This window comes from Lycium ferocissimum, chromosome 10, assembly GCF_029784015.1.
Source record: "Lycium ferocissimum isolate CSIRO_LF1 chromosome 10, AGI_CSIRO_Lferr_CH_V1, whole genome shotgun sequence".
Lineage (NCBI taxonomy): Eukaryota > Viridiplantae > Streptophyta > Magnoliopsida > Solanales > Solanaceae > Lycium > Lycium ferocissimum.
The window spans coordinates 29,916,250-29,932,880 of record NC_081351.1 but is presented as its reverse complement, the minus strand read 5'-3'; the positions used below and the strand labels follow the sequence as shown (position 1 = coordinate 29,932,880).

General features: G+C 33.7%; 2 protein-coding genes across 12 annotated transcripts; both read right to left on the bottom strand.

Moving 5' to 3' along the window:
- Positions 1–368: 368 nt before the first annotated feature.
- LOC132033292 (small ribosomal subunit protein uS9c) lies at positions 369–3,313 on the bottom strand. The gene is made up of 4 exons (XM_059423236.1): positions 2,882–3,313; positions 1,061–1,349; positions 904–941; positions 369–622 (listed from the first exon to the last, which is right to left on the bottom strand). The coding sequence occupies exons 1-2, from the start codon at positions 3,215–3,217 to the stop codon at positions 1,062–1,064; spliced, it is 624 nt and encodes a 207-aa protein (XP_059279219.1). The 5' UTR covers positions 3,218–3,313; the 3' UTR covers positions 369–622; positions 904–941; position 1,061.
- Positions 3,314–4,484: 1,171 nt separating this feature from the next.
- Positions 4,485–9,057, bottom strand: LOC132033291 (F-box/FBD/LRR-repeat protein At1g13570-like). Of its 11 annotated transcripts, none has more exons than XM_059423225.1 (7): positions 8,925–9,039; positions 8,580–8,673; positions 7,854–7,968; positions 7,669–7,761; positions 6,106–6,951; positions 5,350–5,505; positions 4,485–5,208 (listed from the first exon to the last, which is right to left on the bottom strand). In XM_059423225.1, exons 4-7 carry the CDS (start codon positions 7,678–7,680, stop codon positions 4,927–4,929), a joined length of 1,296 nt encoding a protein of 431 aa, XP_059279208.1. In that variant the 5' UTR covers positions 7,681–7,761; positions 7,854–7,968; positions 8,580–8,673; positions 8,925–9,039; the 3' UTR covers positions 4,485–4,926. The 11 variants fall into 11 exon arrangements, with proteins under 11 accessions (XP_059279208.1, XP_059279211.1, XP_059279207.1 ...); XM_059423228.1 differs by having other exon boundaries at positions 7,854–7,959; XM_059423224.1 differs by lacking the exon at positions 8,925–9,039 and adding an exon at positions 8,759–8,911.
- Positions 9,058–16,631: the final 7,574 nt, after the last annotated feature.

Genomic DNA, 16,631 nt, shown 5'->3' with positions numbered 1-16,631 from the left:
CTGTTTTAACGAATATTTACCTTATGAAAAGTGAAAACACACTCCAATCAAAATCAACATCATTTTCTAAACTCAGACATTTAGGGGAAAAGTTTGGCGTATTTCCCGTTTGAATTACAAGATAGTATGATAGATAGTCAAAGTGTGTATATTTCATTATCATTACACTCAACTTTTGTCTCCACCATTTAGATTTTGTATAACTAAGACAGAAATAGGCTAGTTCGTTTCTTTCCCCACCCCCCTCCAACCTTTGGATTTTGTATAACTAAGACAAGAGAGGCTAATTAACTACTACATCTCAATCCGTAGCTATTTATAATCGACTATTTGAATGCTCAATATTCATTCTAATTCCAGGTCGACCATTGAACAAAAATCTCCAGAATTATATTAAACCGTCCCAGTGTATGTTTACCATGTGAATCGTGACATAGACCAGTTACAAGAAACTAAACCCAACAATACCTTCAACAGAACAAATTGTAATTCTGAGTCAGGACTGATACAAAATTTACAAAAAGCATTTGAGTGATAAATCTGAAACAGTTCCTGATCTTCAACAGTCAAATCAGATCACTGATACGTTCTTTCCACAATCTGGGTCAATAAACCAGCAAATCTGCAAACCAAAAGTAGAAAAAGGATTACAGACACAAATCATGGTTTACATCGTTCATTTATTTGCAAAGGAATAACAGAAGTGCGTTGAGGAATCCATAATGTCCAGGATTTTCATGGTGATCAATCAATTACGAATAAATAACAAGAAATAAGAAACAATCACATCTGCAAAAATTTAACATCATCTCTGGCTGACACCTATGTTAATGCTCATCGTCAATCTTTTTTTTAATCTATCTCTAACTCACTACAGCAATGAAGTAGGATCATTTTACATACCTTTCTACCAAATGCAGCCACAATGCGTAAGTACCAACCTAGAAAGGGAAAGCAAAGAAAACGTGGGTAAAATGCATTAGAAGCTCTTGCACATGTGTTCTTCAGTGGAATAGCACACAAAGAAAAAGGAAAAAAAAGAATATATTTGGAATGTAACCTCAACGCTTGGAAAATTGTGGACGCTTGCGAGCCTTCTTGAGACCAACTTTCTTCCGCTCCACAACTCTGGCATCTCTAGTTAGCAGACCCTCCCCTCTCAATGGTTTTCTATAGCTCTCACTAACCTTTAGGAGTGCACGAGCAATACCAAGGGAGATTGCTTGAGCCTGCCCAGAAAGACCACCGCCTTCCACCTTGACAAAAATATCATAGCTAGCCTCATATCCTAAAGTGGCCAATGGAGTTTTAACATATTGAATCCACAATGGATTTCCTTGAAGATACTCCTGCAAATTATGACAAATGTTAAGCCTCATATAACAAAGCAACAAAGCAGTACATTGCATACAAAAAGAAGCAGGCAGTGCTAATCAAAATGTTGATGATTTGCCTCAAAGGACCTCGAGTATACAAATTAGAGAACTCAATAATTTTAAAAAAGCACTTTTTTATTCACATAGCAGCATCATAAAAGCGCAACTTTCATACACCCGTTGATCCCAAGGGTTTTCAAGTCTGCTAAACACAACTTAATTCCTCATGTTAGCTTAGCACGTCCTACTTATCTAATTTGATTATTCAACTTCGGCCATGCTTTTATTGATGTAATTTGAAACGGAGAAGTTGTGTTCTTCTCATGCTTCTGTTATATGCACGAATGGTCCGGAAAACTAGTTTATGCACGCATTTCCCAGGAAACTCAAAGAGAGTTGTCCCTCAATATATCCATTTCTTCTCATAGAACATTACGAAGTACCATGTGCGTTCCAAAATCCTTCTATCTGCATTGATTTAAAGTGACCACTTCAGCAACTTCTAAATAAGACACCTGAGAATCATGATCAATCCATGTAAACCAATGGCTGCCTGCTTCATGTATGAAACTGAACATAATGCAGATGTTTGAGACCACTAGAAAACTTCTCCAAATTATCATCTGCAATAATTTTTTCTTTCTAATGACAGATAATTCCCCCATAAAAACAGAATAGCTTCAATGGCAAACTAGTTGGGATCGGCTAATCTTCAGCAAGCATTCTGCTCTAATTCGTACATTTCATCGAATGTTAAACACTTTGTCGATTAAGGTTTTTTTTTTTTTTGGTGATAAGGTAATATTTTATTAAAACAAAAAAAGTACCAAGATGGTACAGGATACAAAAGTCTGACTACCACCGATGCCATGCCAAAACTACAAATCTCCTATCTCTTCTAGAAAGTTCATATATTGCTCCATATTTTCCATGACACTGCATTTACAACAGATACAATCCCAAAGACAACTATTTTTTATCCCGGATATATGTTGCCTTTTTCCATTCAATTAAGGTACATTACGTTCTTCAGATCTCACACTTCTTCTTTTTATAAGCGTGGTGTCCGAGCCAGCTCGTGTGCACCTCGACTAATTACGCCAAGTACCTGCTACCTCCCACCAGCACAGGCACCGGATAAACTCAACCCACTTCATTTAAAACAAAGCCACAACCTTGGGTGCCCAAATGTCACACTTATTCAACACAAAATTCTAGCAAACAATGTTATAACTAGACCTAATTCTATATTTCCCTTATCAATTCTCCTATCCTATTTAGGTCCTATGAATTTCTCTATCAAGTCCATTACCTTATGAGGTTTGTTTTAGACCACAAATTTCGAAAGTCTTACTACTTTATTTCTTAAAACTTTTCGGCAAGTCAAACGGTGCCACATTAATTGGGACGGAAGGAGTACTTGTTTAACCCGTATTTTGAATCAATTTATATTAAGCAAAGCATAGAGTAAGTGGAACTAAGAAGGTGAGAGTGAAGTAGGTTACCTTGGCATCACGATAGTTGATGATGATTTTACCAGAACCTTCCTGAAGGACAACACGAGCACTTGCACTTTTACGTCTCCCAGTTCCATGAATTGGCTGTGCAGCAAAACCCCCTGGAAGTCTACTTTTCACCAGCTTCAGTAAATCCTCTCGAGTTTCCAATTCTTCTGGTGCTTCAGCTACGGAAGCTGATACTACGAGTGAAGGTATTTTGGAAGATAATGACAATTGCTGCTTTGAATGTGTGAGGGATAAGGTAAAGGGTTTTTGAGATATTTGAGAAGAGAATGAGAGAGATGCAAAGGATGAGGTGAGAGAAGCGATGGAAATCGCCATTTTTGAAACTCTATGTATCTCTCAAGTGGAGAGTAGTGGATAATGTAGAGGAGAGGATGGGTAAAGGCCTGTTTGGTTGAAAGGAATAACGTATCCAAGGTTAATCCCAAATCTCTTATCCCCTATAGCCAAGGCAATTTTTATTTTATTTTTGAAAAAGAGTCCAGAAGGAATCTATGAGAAAGATTGGTTTTATTTGATTTTGAAGAAAAAAAAAAAAAGCAGTACAATGTATCAAACTGTGTATGTGTTTAATACTGAAACTCAAATGATGAAATTACTAGCTACAATTTGTATGTTATTTTATAAGTAATAAAATGTGAATAAGATTACATATATTCGTGATACATAATAAATTATATATGATTTGTAAAATAACTAACATAGGATGCTATTACTCTATGCTTACAACAACTTTATGCCTATGTAGACAAACTTTGTAGACTTAGGGCTCGTTTGGTTAGAAAATAAGTTATCCCGGGATTAGTTATCCCGGGATTGTTATGTCACCCTCAATGTGGGATAAAAAAACACTATAATCCCCGAATAACTAATCCCGAGTATCCCGAGTTTTTAATACAACCAAACGTGGAATAAGGCGGCACTATATTTTTATCCCAGGATTATTTTCTTTATCCATTATACCAAACGAGCCCTTAATGACATGATAAAAAGTAATGCGCTACTAATGTTTTAGTCCTAACTAAAGTTAATATATCGTCAAATTTTAAGTTATGTATTAAATTCATATGTCTTTTAGTATGTTGCCGATGGTTAACATTGGTTATGGTCAATTTGTTATACTAGACTTTAATTTGGTAAACCTTTATTCAATAAATGCTGGTTCCATTATTCAAGAAATGCTCGTTCCAACTACTACTAGGAGTAATATTCAGTGGTAACGCTCAAGCCATTCAACCTTTTCCACTACCAGGAGAGAAATATGCTTTCACCGGGCAAAATTCACAAAGTAGCGGCTTTTCAGTTCTTGTAATTGAAAAATAGTCACTATCCTCAAGTTTTAAATTGCACAAGTATAATGCCGTGGAGCTCCAATTTTGAAACTTTGGGTCGGTGACTATTTTTCAATTCAGGGCTGAAACAGTGGCCAGTAAGCATTATTTCTACCCTGTTCACGTCTTTATAAAGGCCCCAGGGCCATTAGAATTCATTCTGAGGGCACATGTTCAGAAAGAGAAGGTTCTCACTTCGTATCACCATCAAAGATACCGAAAATTACTGACACGAGAATGTAAGAGATCAATAATAAGAGGGGTTAATTCTACTACCTTCTTCAAGACAATAATAACACGTTTGACAACACTTCCAACATGAGCACAACACACGCATTGGGGTTTAACATCAGAGAAGAACAAGAGGGATCTGTTGCTCTCTGAACTCATCTCCCAATCTACGGAAGTAGTACAAATATACAACTAGTTGTATTGTTCAGAAACTTCATGACTTCTACGAGGACGTTTTCAGAGATCAAACACTGACCAACAGAAGAAAAAAAATTCAGTATTTTGATCATCTTTCTGTTTCCAATCCCTCCGCCGATCACGTTGGTGCTTTCATTTAACATCAGTTTCATCAGACAGTCTAGCTCAGTTTCTACACGAGATGCTGAACTAATATAGTCAAATTCCATAGTAGACACCCTTATATCTTACTAGGCCTTAGGCTCCCCAGCCAAGACATGCTATCAATTAAGGGTCAAGGTAAATAATTTCAGCTTGTACCGAAGCTCTCTTGAAGCGAAGCAACTCTTTTAGCATCTCCCATGCACCATCAACTGAAGCTGGCTTTACTGTCATCCTTTCAAGAATAGGTGAATTTGCAAGCAGAAAATTGATGAAATTCAGCTCTTGTTTAAGGCCAGATATACCGGCAATCTTAACATGCCGCAATTGATTAAACAGACAATTCTGATAATTCTCTTCCACAACATCGGAAACTGTTCTCAAAGCACTTTGTTCTTCTGTGCGTGCCTACAAAAAGACAACCGCAACAGAACTTAGTTCAACAGATGCTGTAAGAAGTATACATGCTGCAACTATCCATGCAGTAAAGGATGTTGAAGCCAGTTTATGATTGGTCCTATTTAAGTACAAGTGATATCAGAAACTCACCAACATCTCAAGCTCTTGTAGGTTGGGAGAACTTCTGAGAAGGCAAAGTGCTGCAAGACACTCATCCAAATGGTTGAAATTTATGCGTATCGAAAGAAAACTAAGCTCGTCACAAGGCGTAGGTAGTCTTCCTGGTACCTTACCATCAGCCAGATACTGTGGGCATAACAATGTAATGCATTTGTAATGAGCATAATATGCAACGTAAAACATTTATTCCGAAGATTGACTGAGTTTCTCTATTTCAAGCATCCAATAAATAAAGCAGGGAGATGAACTTGGAAAAGGCAACCATTAGCTTAATTTTACGTTGTAGTTAAAAAAATAAAAATAAAAGCAAGGCTCTGTTAGGTTGGGCACAAGATATATTATACAGCAGCAGGGAATCTTTTCAAGAGAAAACCCATTCTTAACGATTTTCCAGCGAACTTAAAATGAAGCCATTGGCAGTGGTAGAAAGTAGTGCAAAGATTGATGACGGTGTATTTAAAATGTAGTAGATAACAAAGGGCGATTACAATTGTTTCAAATAAGGAGTAATGACTACTAATGGGCAGTGACAGTTGGAGATTCATAATAAAATACGATTTGTACTGTAGGACACAAGTCATTTTCACGTGGCAGTATTATATGATTCGGTTGGCCCTAATGATATTGCATTACGTCAGACAACCAAACACCAGAAAATAAAAGATCCAGCTCCATACTTTTGATTGTGAAACATCTTTTTATGCTAAAGTTTTACTGGAAGAATACCTTCAAGAAGAAGCTCTGTACTTCGAGCCTTTGAAGACAAGGCAAATGAGCAAAAAACTTGACCAAATTTCCAGCACTGCCTAGAGAAAGATTTCTGTCAAATCCAGGATTTACATATAACCCAATAGAAACGATGGCAAGATTGAATGTGTTCATGAAATTGATGTCTTCAAAGATGCCTCCAACGTCAAAGAAGAGGAGATTTGGTGCATGGATTTTAAGATCAGAGAACCCCTCAAAATTCATCAGTGTAAGCCGCTCAAGTAAATGGCAGCTTGATACGAGATGCTCAAATGCATCCTGTTCCATGGTGATGTGCTGAAGATCGAGGCTTTTCAGGCTTTTAAAACCACTGAACGTGAGAGGAGGTTTTAGAAGACAATTAAAAAGCTCCAAGTGGATCAACTTTTGACAAAGATATATAGAAGAATGGAGTTTGTAGCGATGTCCTTTCCATATTTCAAGAATAAATTCCTTCATGGAACCCCTTGAGAGAAAGAGAATCCATCTATCAATATCACACACCCCTTGAAGATCCCGATGAGAAAGCTTGAACTTGTGTATGGGACCAGAATGAAGTAAGAGAACATGATCAACAATGTTTACTATCTTATTTTTTATGAAGGTTTGGTCTTGGGAAGAGATCAAAAGAGATTGATTGTCAAATACAAGGTTTGGAAGAGTAACCCATTTATATCTCCATTTACTGGACAAGACACTTGTCCTCACAGCATCCCTAAGTGACAAATGAGACAAAATCTTGTCGACAATCGGTGCTGGTAAGTTGCTGATCTTGTCCACCTCAAGTTCTGCATTGCAAGGGAAGTTGGATGGTATACGTTGCTTCTGCATAGAAACAAAGAAGCGGGCATTCATTCAAATGATAAACATGTATTTTCAGTTTATAACACACGTACTTGCATCCAGGAGTGCTTACACGAAGCAAATATGTTAATATGACAACCAAAAAAATAGAGATCATCACTCGGAGTTTTCTAACCAAGAACAACATAATTCAGATAAGAGCACTCAGAGCAACAATTTTTTCAAAAAAAAAAAAAAAAGGAAATAATTGATGCTACTATAATTTGTGTTAAGAGACCAGTTATAGATATGCTGGCCAATATTTATGCAATTATGAGCTATGTCCCTGATTCAAATACTCATATATTGTTAATGCAAGGGGTGGGAACGGCCATTCGAACTCTTCCGAAGGGAATTTCATCCACAAACACAGAGTTTAAGGCTGGCTGGTATTGCCTATCTCCATTTAGCTATTGCATTTATTTTTCCCATTGCACAACATCATCATGCAATCAGAGCTGAGTGATTGATATCGACCACTAAAATTGCGGTAGAAAGTACAGTAATTTCATTCAAAAAGTAAACACAGTAATTTACTCAGTCAAGAACTATAACACATAAATTTAAAACTAGAGGGACATTATCATCAGAAAATGTAGAAAAGAAGCAGATGTAGGTGAAAACAATGAAAGGAAGTAAATGAAGTGGCGCATGTAAAAACATTGTGCAGTTCACAGTGAAAGGAATCACACAACTTACCATAACACTCATTTTTGGTAATGAGATCAGAAAAGACGGCACGCCTCAGAGAGGTCCGAATAAAGCTCTTTTTGAGGATTTTAGCCGGTCCACCTGATTCATAAAAAAGGGACAAATCACAAATGTAACAATAAGTCACCAAGTAGCAGAATTTTTTAGCATCAACAGAGTAACAGGAGGCGCACATCTGCTTTGCATAAACATCATCTGCTTTGCATAAACATTCAAACCATAGCTGTTTAGTGTTTACCAAAAGAACTGCTCATTCCTTCACCACCAAAGTTGTACCTTCTGAAAATGCTGAGTTAAAATTCATTAGCATATTAAACTCATCCATCACCAGATGCAAACATTTCAAATGTTGTTTTGAAAAGAGATGCTCTTATTACTAACTTCATCAATTTGCTAATGTTTTCATTGCAGAATTTTATAAGAGTTGTTCAGATAACTTTTGAAAGAAGTTTTCTGACAAAACTTTTCTTTTAACCATGAAAAACGAAAATGTGTTTGGATAGTTAGTTTTGGAAGATTTGTGAGTGGAGAACACCATAGAATCACATCCTCAAAAAATAGCTTTGGAAAATTCCAGAGAAACACATTTTTGGAAAATTTCTTCACAAAGATTCCAGAGAAACCATTCACAAAAAAACACCTAAAAATTTCCTTAATTTGGTTGTAAAATGTGCTACGCTTGTTCTTCTACTAATTGAGGCACAACCTTCAGGTGAATCATTTAAAATTGACACTTAAAATACTTCCAGTCCACCGTGTAACATAAATTAGAATCAAAAGCTTCCGAGCAGCACTAAATCAGTGGCAATTAGCCAATGAACAAAAAAATTTGCTTATCCAAAAAAAAGAAAAGGAGCACCTAGACATCTATTTATGAATTGGATAATAAAGTGGCACACCTAAATCAGAGAAATGTGGGTGGATCACAAACAAGTTACACTTCAGAAGGGCAGTAAATCCTTAAATAACCATCATTCACTTTGAAGAAATCATCTGATTCATATCAACAACAATGAAAGTGGATTAATATTATACAATGTCTTAAAAATAGGCTTCAATAACAAACAAAAAGACATACTTTTATAGGGTTAACGACCTAGAGGAGCTCAAGAGCACGAAATTAACTCAAAAGAGCATCACCCACAAAAACCCTTTGTTCCCTAGGCTCCCTCTACACAAAATTAACCTAAAATGGAACTATTCAACATAATGCGGCAAGAAAAAGATTACTCTAAGACGAATACCATTTAGGTTGATGAATTTGATGATTCAGTTAAGCCGAAAAACATGGAAGCAAATGGTGTGTTAAGAGGGACAAAACGTGTACATACAACTGAACAACTCCGTTAATACTACTACAACATAGTACTCACCGTCTAAAAATCATAACCAAACCAATTTTTAGCAACATACTAAATAAAATAATAAAGTTGGTTAACTTTACGTTTTTCTTGATATATTCAAATATTTGATGGTGTATAACTGGGCACGAAATAGATAAAGATTTTTACTTTTTACTTCTAATTTATTTTTTAGAATGTGCCTTAAAAAATAAGTAGACAAAAAATTAAATTAATAATTAAAAGGTATAAAATATCTTTAATTATTTATGAAAAGTTAATATTATACATATAAATAATTATAAATTTTATGTATATAATTATCTATTGGTTCTATTATTTATTCGGTTATTTTTTACTATAACCATCAAATATTACTTCGCTTTTAAAATTTAAAACCAAACCAAACCAAACCAAACCAAATGTCAATTTTTTTAATTATTTTGGTTTTGACTAAAATGAACAAACTTAACTACAACATAGTACTCACCGTCCTGTTTTAGCAACTACTTAAGTTGAACTTTACTTTCTTGATTTATTTATTTGATGGTGTATAACTGGGCACAAATTATACTTCTAATTTATTTTTTAAATTTATGACCTAAGGCTCAGTTTGGATTTTAAAATAATACTCCCTCCATCTTGTGCGACATTAGATATTTTAATTTGAAACAAGTGAATATTTTTAAAATTTGTGATTTGAAACAAGTCTTAAAAATTTGTATGATTGTAAATAATCTCATTAAAGGTGAAAAGAGAATTTTAAAGTTAAATTGTTTCTAAATATAAAAAGGTGATCTTCTTTTTTAGGTAGATTAAAAAAGAAAGTGTGTCATACTAATTGGGACAGAAAGAATATTTAATTTCACTTTAGGATGATCTTTTAGTTAATATTTTTAAATATCATTTTTCAAGTTTAACTTTAAATACTATAAAAAAAATCTGGAACACTTAATTCGTATTCAACCGCCTACTAAATGGTCATTAATATTTATATAGTTATAAATATTTTCGTTAAGGGAATTTTAAAATCAACATTAAATTATTTTAAAATATAACATTTTGGGATAAATTTAAAAAGGTAACACGTAAATTAAAATAAAGAAAATAATTGTTAGAGACGTATTGGTGCTATAAGCTATTGACTAAGAAAATCGTATGGGACTACACTATGTGCCAGAAAACAATAAATATAGGCCAAACCCATCGACAAACACCATGTCAGTCCACTTCTTTCACTTCGAAAGACCTAAAAGTAGCCCTTGTTCCATTTAGACATTTCAGGTGAGCCATTCCTATTCCACTTAGACACTTTTTGCATCGTTATCGAGCAAAACCAACACCGCCGCTCTCCACGTGGATTAAGTGGCCAATTAAATTGTGCTCATTTAAATTGTGCCAACTCAATTAAATTGTGTCAACTCATTTTAATTGTAAATTCACTAATTTGTAAATTCGTGAGTTTTGACCATTAAAAATTGGGGCTTTTAGGAAAGTTAGATGTGCAACGAGGTGGCGCCCCCTTTGGTGTTGGTTTTGCTCCTATAACGGTGCAAAAAGTGTCTAAGTGGAATAGGAATAACCCACCCGGTTGTCTAAATGGAACAAGGTCACTTTAGGTGCTCAAGTAAAAAGAAGTGAACGTGCGGGTTCTGTCGATGGGTTTGGCCTAAATAATTGTAGTGTAAGGTACAAAATTCTATAAAGGAGGAAGGGAAAAGAGTCAAATATACCCTTCTACTTTAGTTTAATAGCAAACTTTGCCCTTCATTAGCCAAAGTGATCAAATATATCCCTCTGTTAGTCAAAGTGTTCACTTATATCCTTCCGTCGATGGAAATCCCCAATTCAGTTAAAATTACCCATTTAATTAAAAATACCCATGCTTCATGTTATAACTCGGTCCGACCCATAAAAAATAATTTCACCCTATTCAAATATATCCATTTTACATTCTAAAACACTTTTGAGTTTGACTGAATCACACATAGATGGTTCTTTATTAGGCATTAGCCCAAAAATTTGGGCAAAGTGCTGTCAATTAATAATTCACAGCAGATTAAACCTGTTATCCGGGCCGGTTAAAACCGGTTAACCGGTAACCGAAATCGGTAATCGAGAACAGGCCCTGGTATACCGATTTAGCGATTGCGAAAATCGTCGTATACCGGGCCGGTTACGGGCTTAATTTTAATGAATCGAAAACCGGTAAAAAAAAAAAAAAAAAAAAAAAAAAAAAAACTGGGCGGATCTGACCGTTATTGGGTCGTTGCCCAATGGTCCAAATTTATTTTTGGCCAGTGGCAACAGCCTAAAAACTCATTTTTGGCCGCCCTAACCCCCCAAACTTTTATTTTTAACACTTTAACCCCTTTCCCACTCCTATATAAATCGTTCTCCATTTTATTTTCATCCACGCCAATTTTCTCTTCTCAAATCTAAAATTTTCTCAATTATTAGCTACTTTAAAATTACAAATTCACTCAACTTTTCAATTATTAGCTATTTTATATTTTGCAACTATACAAAAACAAAGTGTTGGTGGATTTGCAAGTCTAGCTCCTTCAATTCAACATTTGTTTTGGCGGAATTTATTTCGGCAATTTGGTACCTTCGTTCCAACTCTATTTTTAATTTTCGCAATTTATTTTCTTGTGATTTATTTGCTTGCGATTTAATTATGTCTAAGAGAGTTAGAAGAGGCGGTAGTAGTGGGGGAGGAGAAATATGGAGGAAACATTTGTGCCGGAAACGGAAGCGTATATGATAGGTCAAGTTGACATTACTCAAAATAATCCAATTTTAGATCATGAAGCATTAGAACACCGATTTGGCCCAACCTATAATGAAATTGTTGATGATGATGATGATGACGATGACGAAACACAATCACCAGAAAATCCGATAGGAGATAGTGATACACAACAAGCACACCAACCACAAGAATCACAAACACAACAAAAGGCGACAAAATTCGTACGCCAACCTCTAAAGTTTGGAATTTTCTGATTAGAGATAGGGAGAAAGAAATAGTCACATGTAATTTATGTAAAAAAAAAACATTTCAAGTGTAGGAACAGTAAGTCTGGGGGAACGGGTTCACTAAGGACTCATTTATTAACTATACATCTGGGCGTCTGGGTAGAGGGAACGGGTTCTGTAGGGGGTACTCAACGAACAATATACCCACATACCGGAAAATCTTTTAGTTACAACTAAAAGAAAGATCGTATAGAGATAGCTATAATGGTAGCTTATGATTGTTTACCATTTTCCTTTCCTTCGGGACCAGGTTTTGTTACTTATATTCAACGTAATTATAATCCGATGTTTGAGGGTATTCCTAGAAGTACTTGTAGAGTGGATATTATTGATTTATATAAAAAAAATATAGATTTTATTTGCGTCATGCATTTAATTCTTTAAATTAGAATGTTTCCCTTACCGCCGATATTGGTCTTAGTCTTAATAAGTTAGAATTTTTTGCTATTACATGTCATTGGATAGATGATAATTGGGTCATGCAAAAAAGAATTATAGCTTATTTATATGATGAAGGGAAGGGTCGTCATGACGGTAAATTTTTAGCGGAGGGAATGACAACTATTATGAATTTTTTTCAAATTTACAAAAAAACACTCTGTATTACTTTAGATAATGCTACTAACAACACAAGAGCGGTTGGCCTTATAAAAAGGGAATTAAAACCTCCACTAACAGATATTTTTCATGTAAGATATAGTTGTCACATTTTAAACTTGATTGTTAAAAATGGTCTTTCCTTATTTGATGATCCTATTCAAAAGGTTAGAGATGCGGTTGCTTTTATTTTTTGTAATTCAAGTAAGGCTAAAATGAGAGATTTTAAAAATCAATGTGAGAGTCTTGGTCTTAGACCTAGGAAAATTCAAGTTGAAGTTGATACTAGGTGGAACTACACTTATATTATGTTGCAACAAGTATATGAATATAGGATTGTCATACAAAATACTCACAACAATCACAATAAAGAGGTTTCAGAGTGGTTATATGATAGCGATTGGGAAGATATTTTGGAATGTAAAGAACTTTTAGAACATTTTTATAATGCTACTCTTGTTTTTTCTAGACAATTTTATCCCACGGTTACCGAAATTTTAGCATACTTGACCGAAAATAGCTAGAGTTTTATTTGAGTATGAGGAAAAATCGGGTTACCAAGCGGCTATTCATTCTATGAGGGAAAATTTAAGCAGTATTATTTTCCCATACCAACTTTATTCATATTGGGTTCTATTTTAAATCTTTGTCTTAAAATTTCTTATGCCACTCAATTGGTTAAATAAATTTATGAATATTTAGAAATTACCACCGAGGAACCAGCATCATTTGAGGCCGAAAGAGCCATAGATATTGAGCTTAAAAAAGTTTTTGAATATTATTCTAAATTGGAAGAAAGTGTTAATCCCAAACCTCCACCACCTAGTACTTCTACTTCTCAAAGTAAAGGAAAAGGCATATCGAGTTTAGGTTTTTTTCAGAGAATGTCTTCCTCTACTACTGCAAACTTTGATGAACTTAACTTTTATTTGACATAGCTATTGGTGCAAATGACCATGCCCGAAGTGGACGTCTTAGGATTGTGGAAGAAATACAAGGCGAATTATCCGATACTTGCAAGAATGACTCGGATATACTTAATGTTCAAATATCAACCGTGGCCTCGGAAAATGCATTTAGCCAAGGAAGAAAACAAATTGGAGACCATAGATACTCCTTATCCGGATTTAGCTTCGTAAGTACTAGTTTGCATTCGCGATTGGATTCGATCGTAGCGGCGCAACCAAAGGCTAGAGGCGAGGCAAGGCAAAGAGGAAGAGATTGAATTTTTAATAGCAAGTGAAGCGGACCAATTTGAAGACATGGAAGATATCCCAATGGATGAATATAATATAGAAGAACTTAGCGAAATGGTGCTTACAATGTAATTTTATTCTTGTACAACTCATGTATTATTTGCAAGTTAAAAAAAATTACAACTTGCAAATAAATGTTATCCATTAATGAATAAAAATTATGGCTTATTGAGCTTTCTTCTATTTATTTGTGTTCATATTCTTACTTATATTAAGTTAAGAAAATACCTACAATATACTTATAATATACATCTACTTAAATTAAAAAATAGAAAGTTATAACTATATATATTTATAAATATACAATCTTGAATTCTATAATACTCATGAGTTATTAGTAAATATAAAATTTAAGTAATACATATAACTTAAACATTTATACCTACAATATACTTAGAACATACTTATAATATACATATATTTAAGTTATAAAATAGAAAGTTATATACTTAGAAAAAAAACAATCATGAATTTTATAATACTCAGTCATACAAACATAACTTAACAATGTAACATATATATATATATATATATATATATATATATATATATATATATATATATATATAAACTAATAAACTATAGTGTTGATTTATGTGTAAAATACGTAATTCAGCAAAAAAAAAAAAAAAAATACGTTTTTGGGCTAACCGGTTACCGATTTTTACAAAGGCTACTGGTTTCGGTCCGGTTAGAGCCAAACCGACCGGTTAACCGGAATCGGTTAACTGGTAACCGTCATCGAAGTTTACCGGTTCGAAACCCGATAACAAGTCGCTTTGCTAACCGGGTCCCATTCCGGTTCCGGATAAACCGAATAATAGGCTTACAGCAGATATGGCAAAATGCTAGCTCTGTTGTCAAGTTGTGCGATTAGTCATGTGTTATCCCTTTTGCCATATGATCAACCTGAAAGTTGGAGTTAAATAGTTACAATTTCTCATCTTAGTCAAGAGTTGCTTAGTAGCTACATTGCTTTACTGACAATATAACTTGAAATGTTTTAGAACGTAAAAGAGATATATTTGGGTGGGGGAAATTATTTTTTGTCGGTCGGGGCGAGTTATAATATAAGGCATGGGTATTTTTAATTAAATGGGTAATTTTGGCTGAATTGGAATTTTCATCCACTTAAGGATATAAGTGAACATTTTGGCTAAAAGAAGGGTATATTTGATTAACGGAGTACAAAGTTAGCTAATAAACTAAAGTAGAGGGGTAGATTTGACCCTTTTTCCCAAGGAGGAATTGTAAACCATAAAGCTACATTTCTAACTTCGGTTGGACTATAAGGTTGACACGTTTTTCTTCTGATTTTGCTTTTTAACATTTCTAGAAAAACGTCTGTTTGCAGCACTAAAATGTAGAATTCAACTTTTTTGTAGTTTTTATTTGAAGCTTGAATTCATAAGAGATGTGCCTCATTAGAACTTCTGACCAATTCTCCTCTTAAATAGGATTCTCTTTTATCATAATTTATAGGCATAAAAGATAAAAGTTGTTTTTATGGTTATTTTGTTTCCTGATGGCAACTTAGCTTATTTTGGTCTGTGGTATATCTCAAATATGTTTATCTATGCATAGCATTTTGTCAATTAGTAGTTCTAAGAATGGGGAAGAAAAGGCAAGTTTACTAGTTTTAGTTGTAACCAAAAGAAGAAATGATAAGTTTACGAGTTACGCTCTGAGTTATAGAAAAATTATGATGATCTAGTACGGTTGAGGAGTAATCAAATAGGACATATATGTTGAATATATAGTGAAGTCCTACCAATTTGCTAATGAAGTCCTACCAATTTGCTATGATTTGTATGTCACCGTTTTAATATGTATTTTTTTTTCTTTTGTAGCTTGAAATTGTAAAATGGAGGTATTATGATTCAAAAAGAAAAAATAAAGGAGAGAGGTATCATAAGCGAAATTGAATAAATAAAGGAGAGGTACATAAAATACAAAAAGTAAATAAGGTTATACAAGATATCATGAGTAAAAACTAGAAATGATAACAATTTAGTAGAGTTTGTGAGATAAGTCAGGTGGAATAAGTCTAATTGAATAAAACATAAAGTCTTACTGATTTGTCATAACTTGCATACCACAGATCATTAGTAACATTGATCCCTATGGTACCTCTTAAGAATATCTTAGTCCAAATTTTTTTCATAAATCTTAAAAAGCCAAGTTGGCTACAATGCTTATAAAACGGGGGATAATATTTAGGGTCGACATATATATCATCTTAAGGAGAAATATTTACGAAACGTGACGATAGCTTTATATTTACAAAACATAACATTACAAATCCTATACAAAACATGCTTTATATTTAAAAAAAAAAATTATTTTTAAATTATTTTTTATTTTTTAAAAATCATTTTTTAAAAAAATATTTTTTATTTTAAAAAAAAAAAAATATTTTTTTAATTTTTTTTAATTTTTTAAAAAAATTAATATTTTTTTTTTGCTCAAAAAATTATGTATGAAAGTTGTATGAAATGTGTATCTACAAAACTTAAAAGTTTGCTCAAAATTTAGTGTATGAAAAATGTATGAAATGTGTATATTTTTTCAAGGCTTAAAAAATCAAAATTGTGTGTATGAAAAACAAATTGAAAAAGCACATTTTCATGTATAAAGTTCATGTTAGATTTACGCTACAATGTAACAATTTTATAAATATTCAAGGCTTAAAGTTTTCGGTCAAATTTTGTATGAA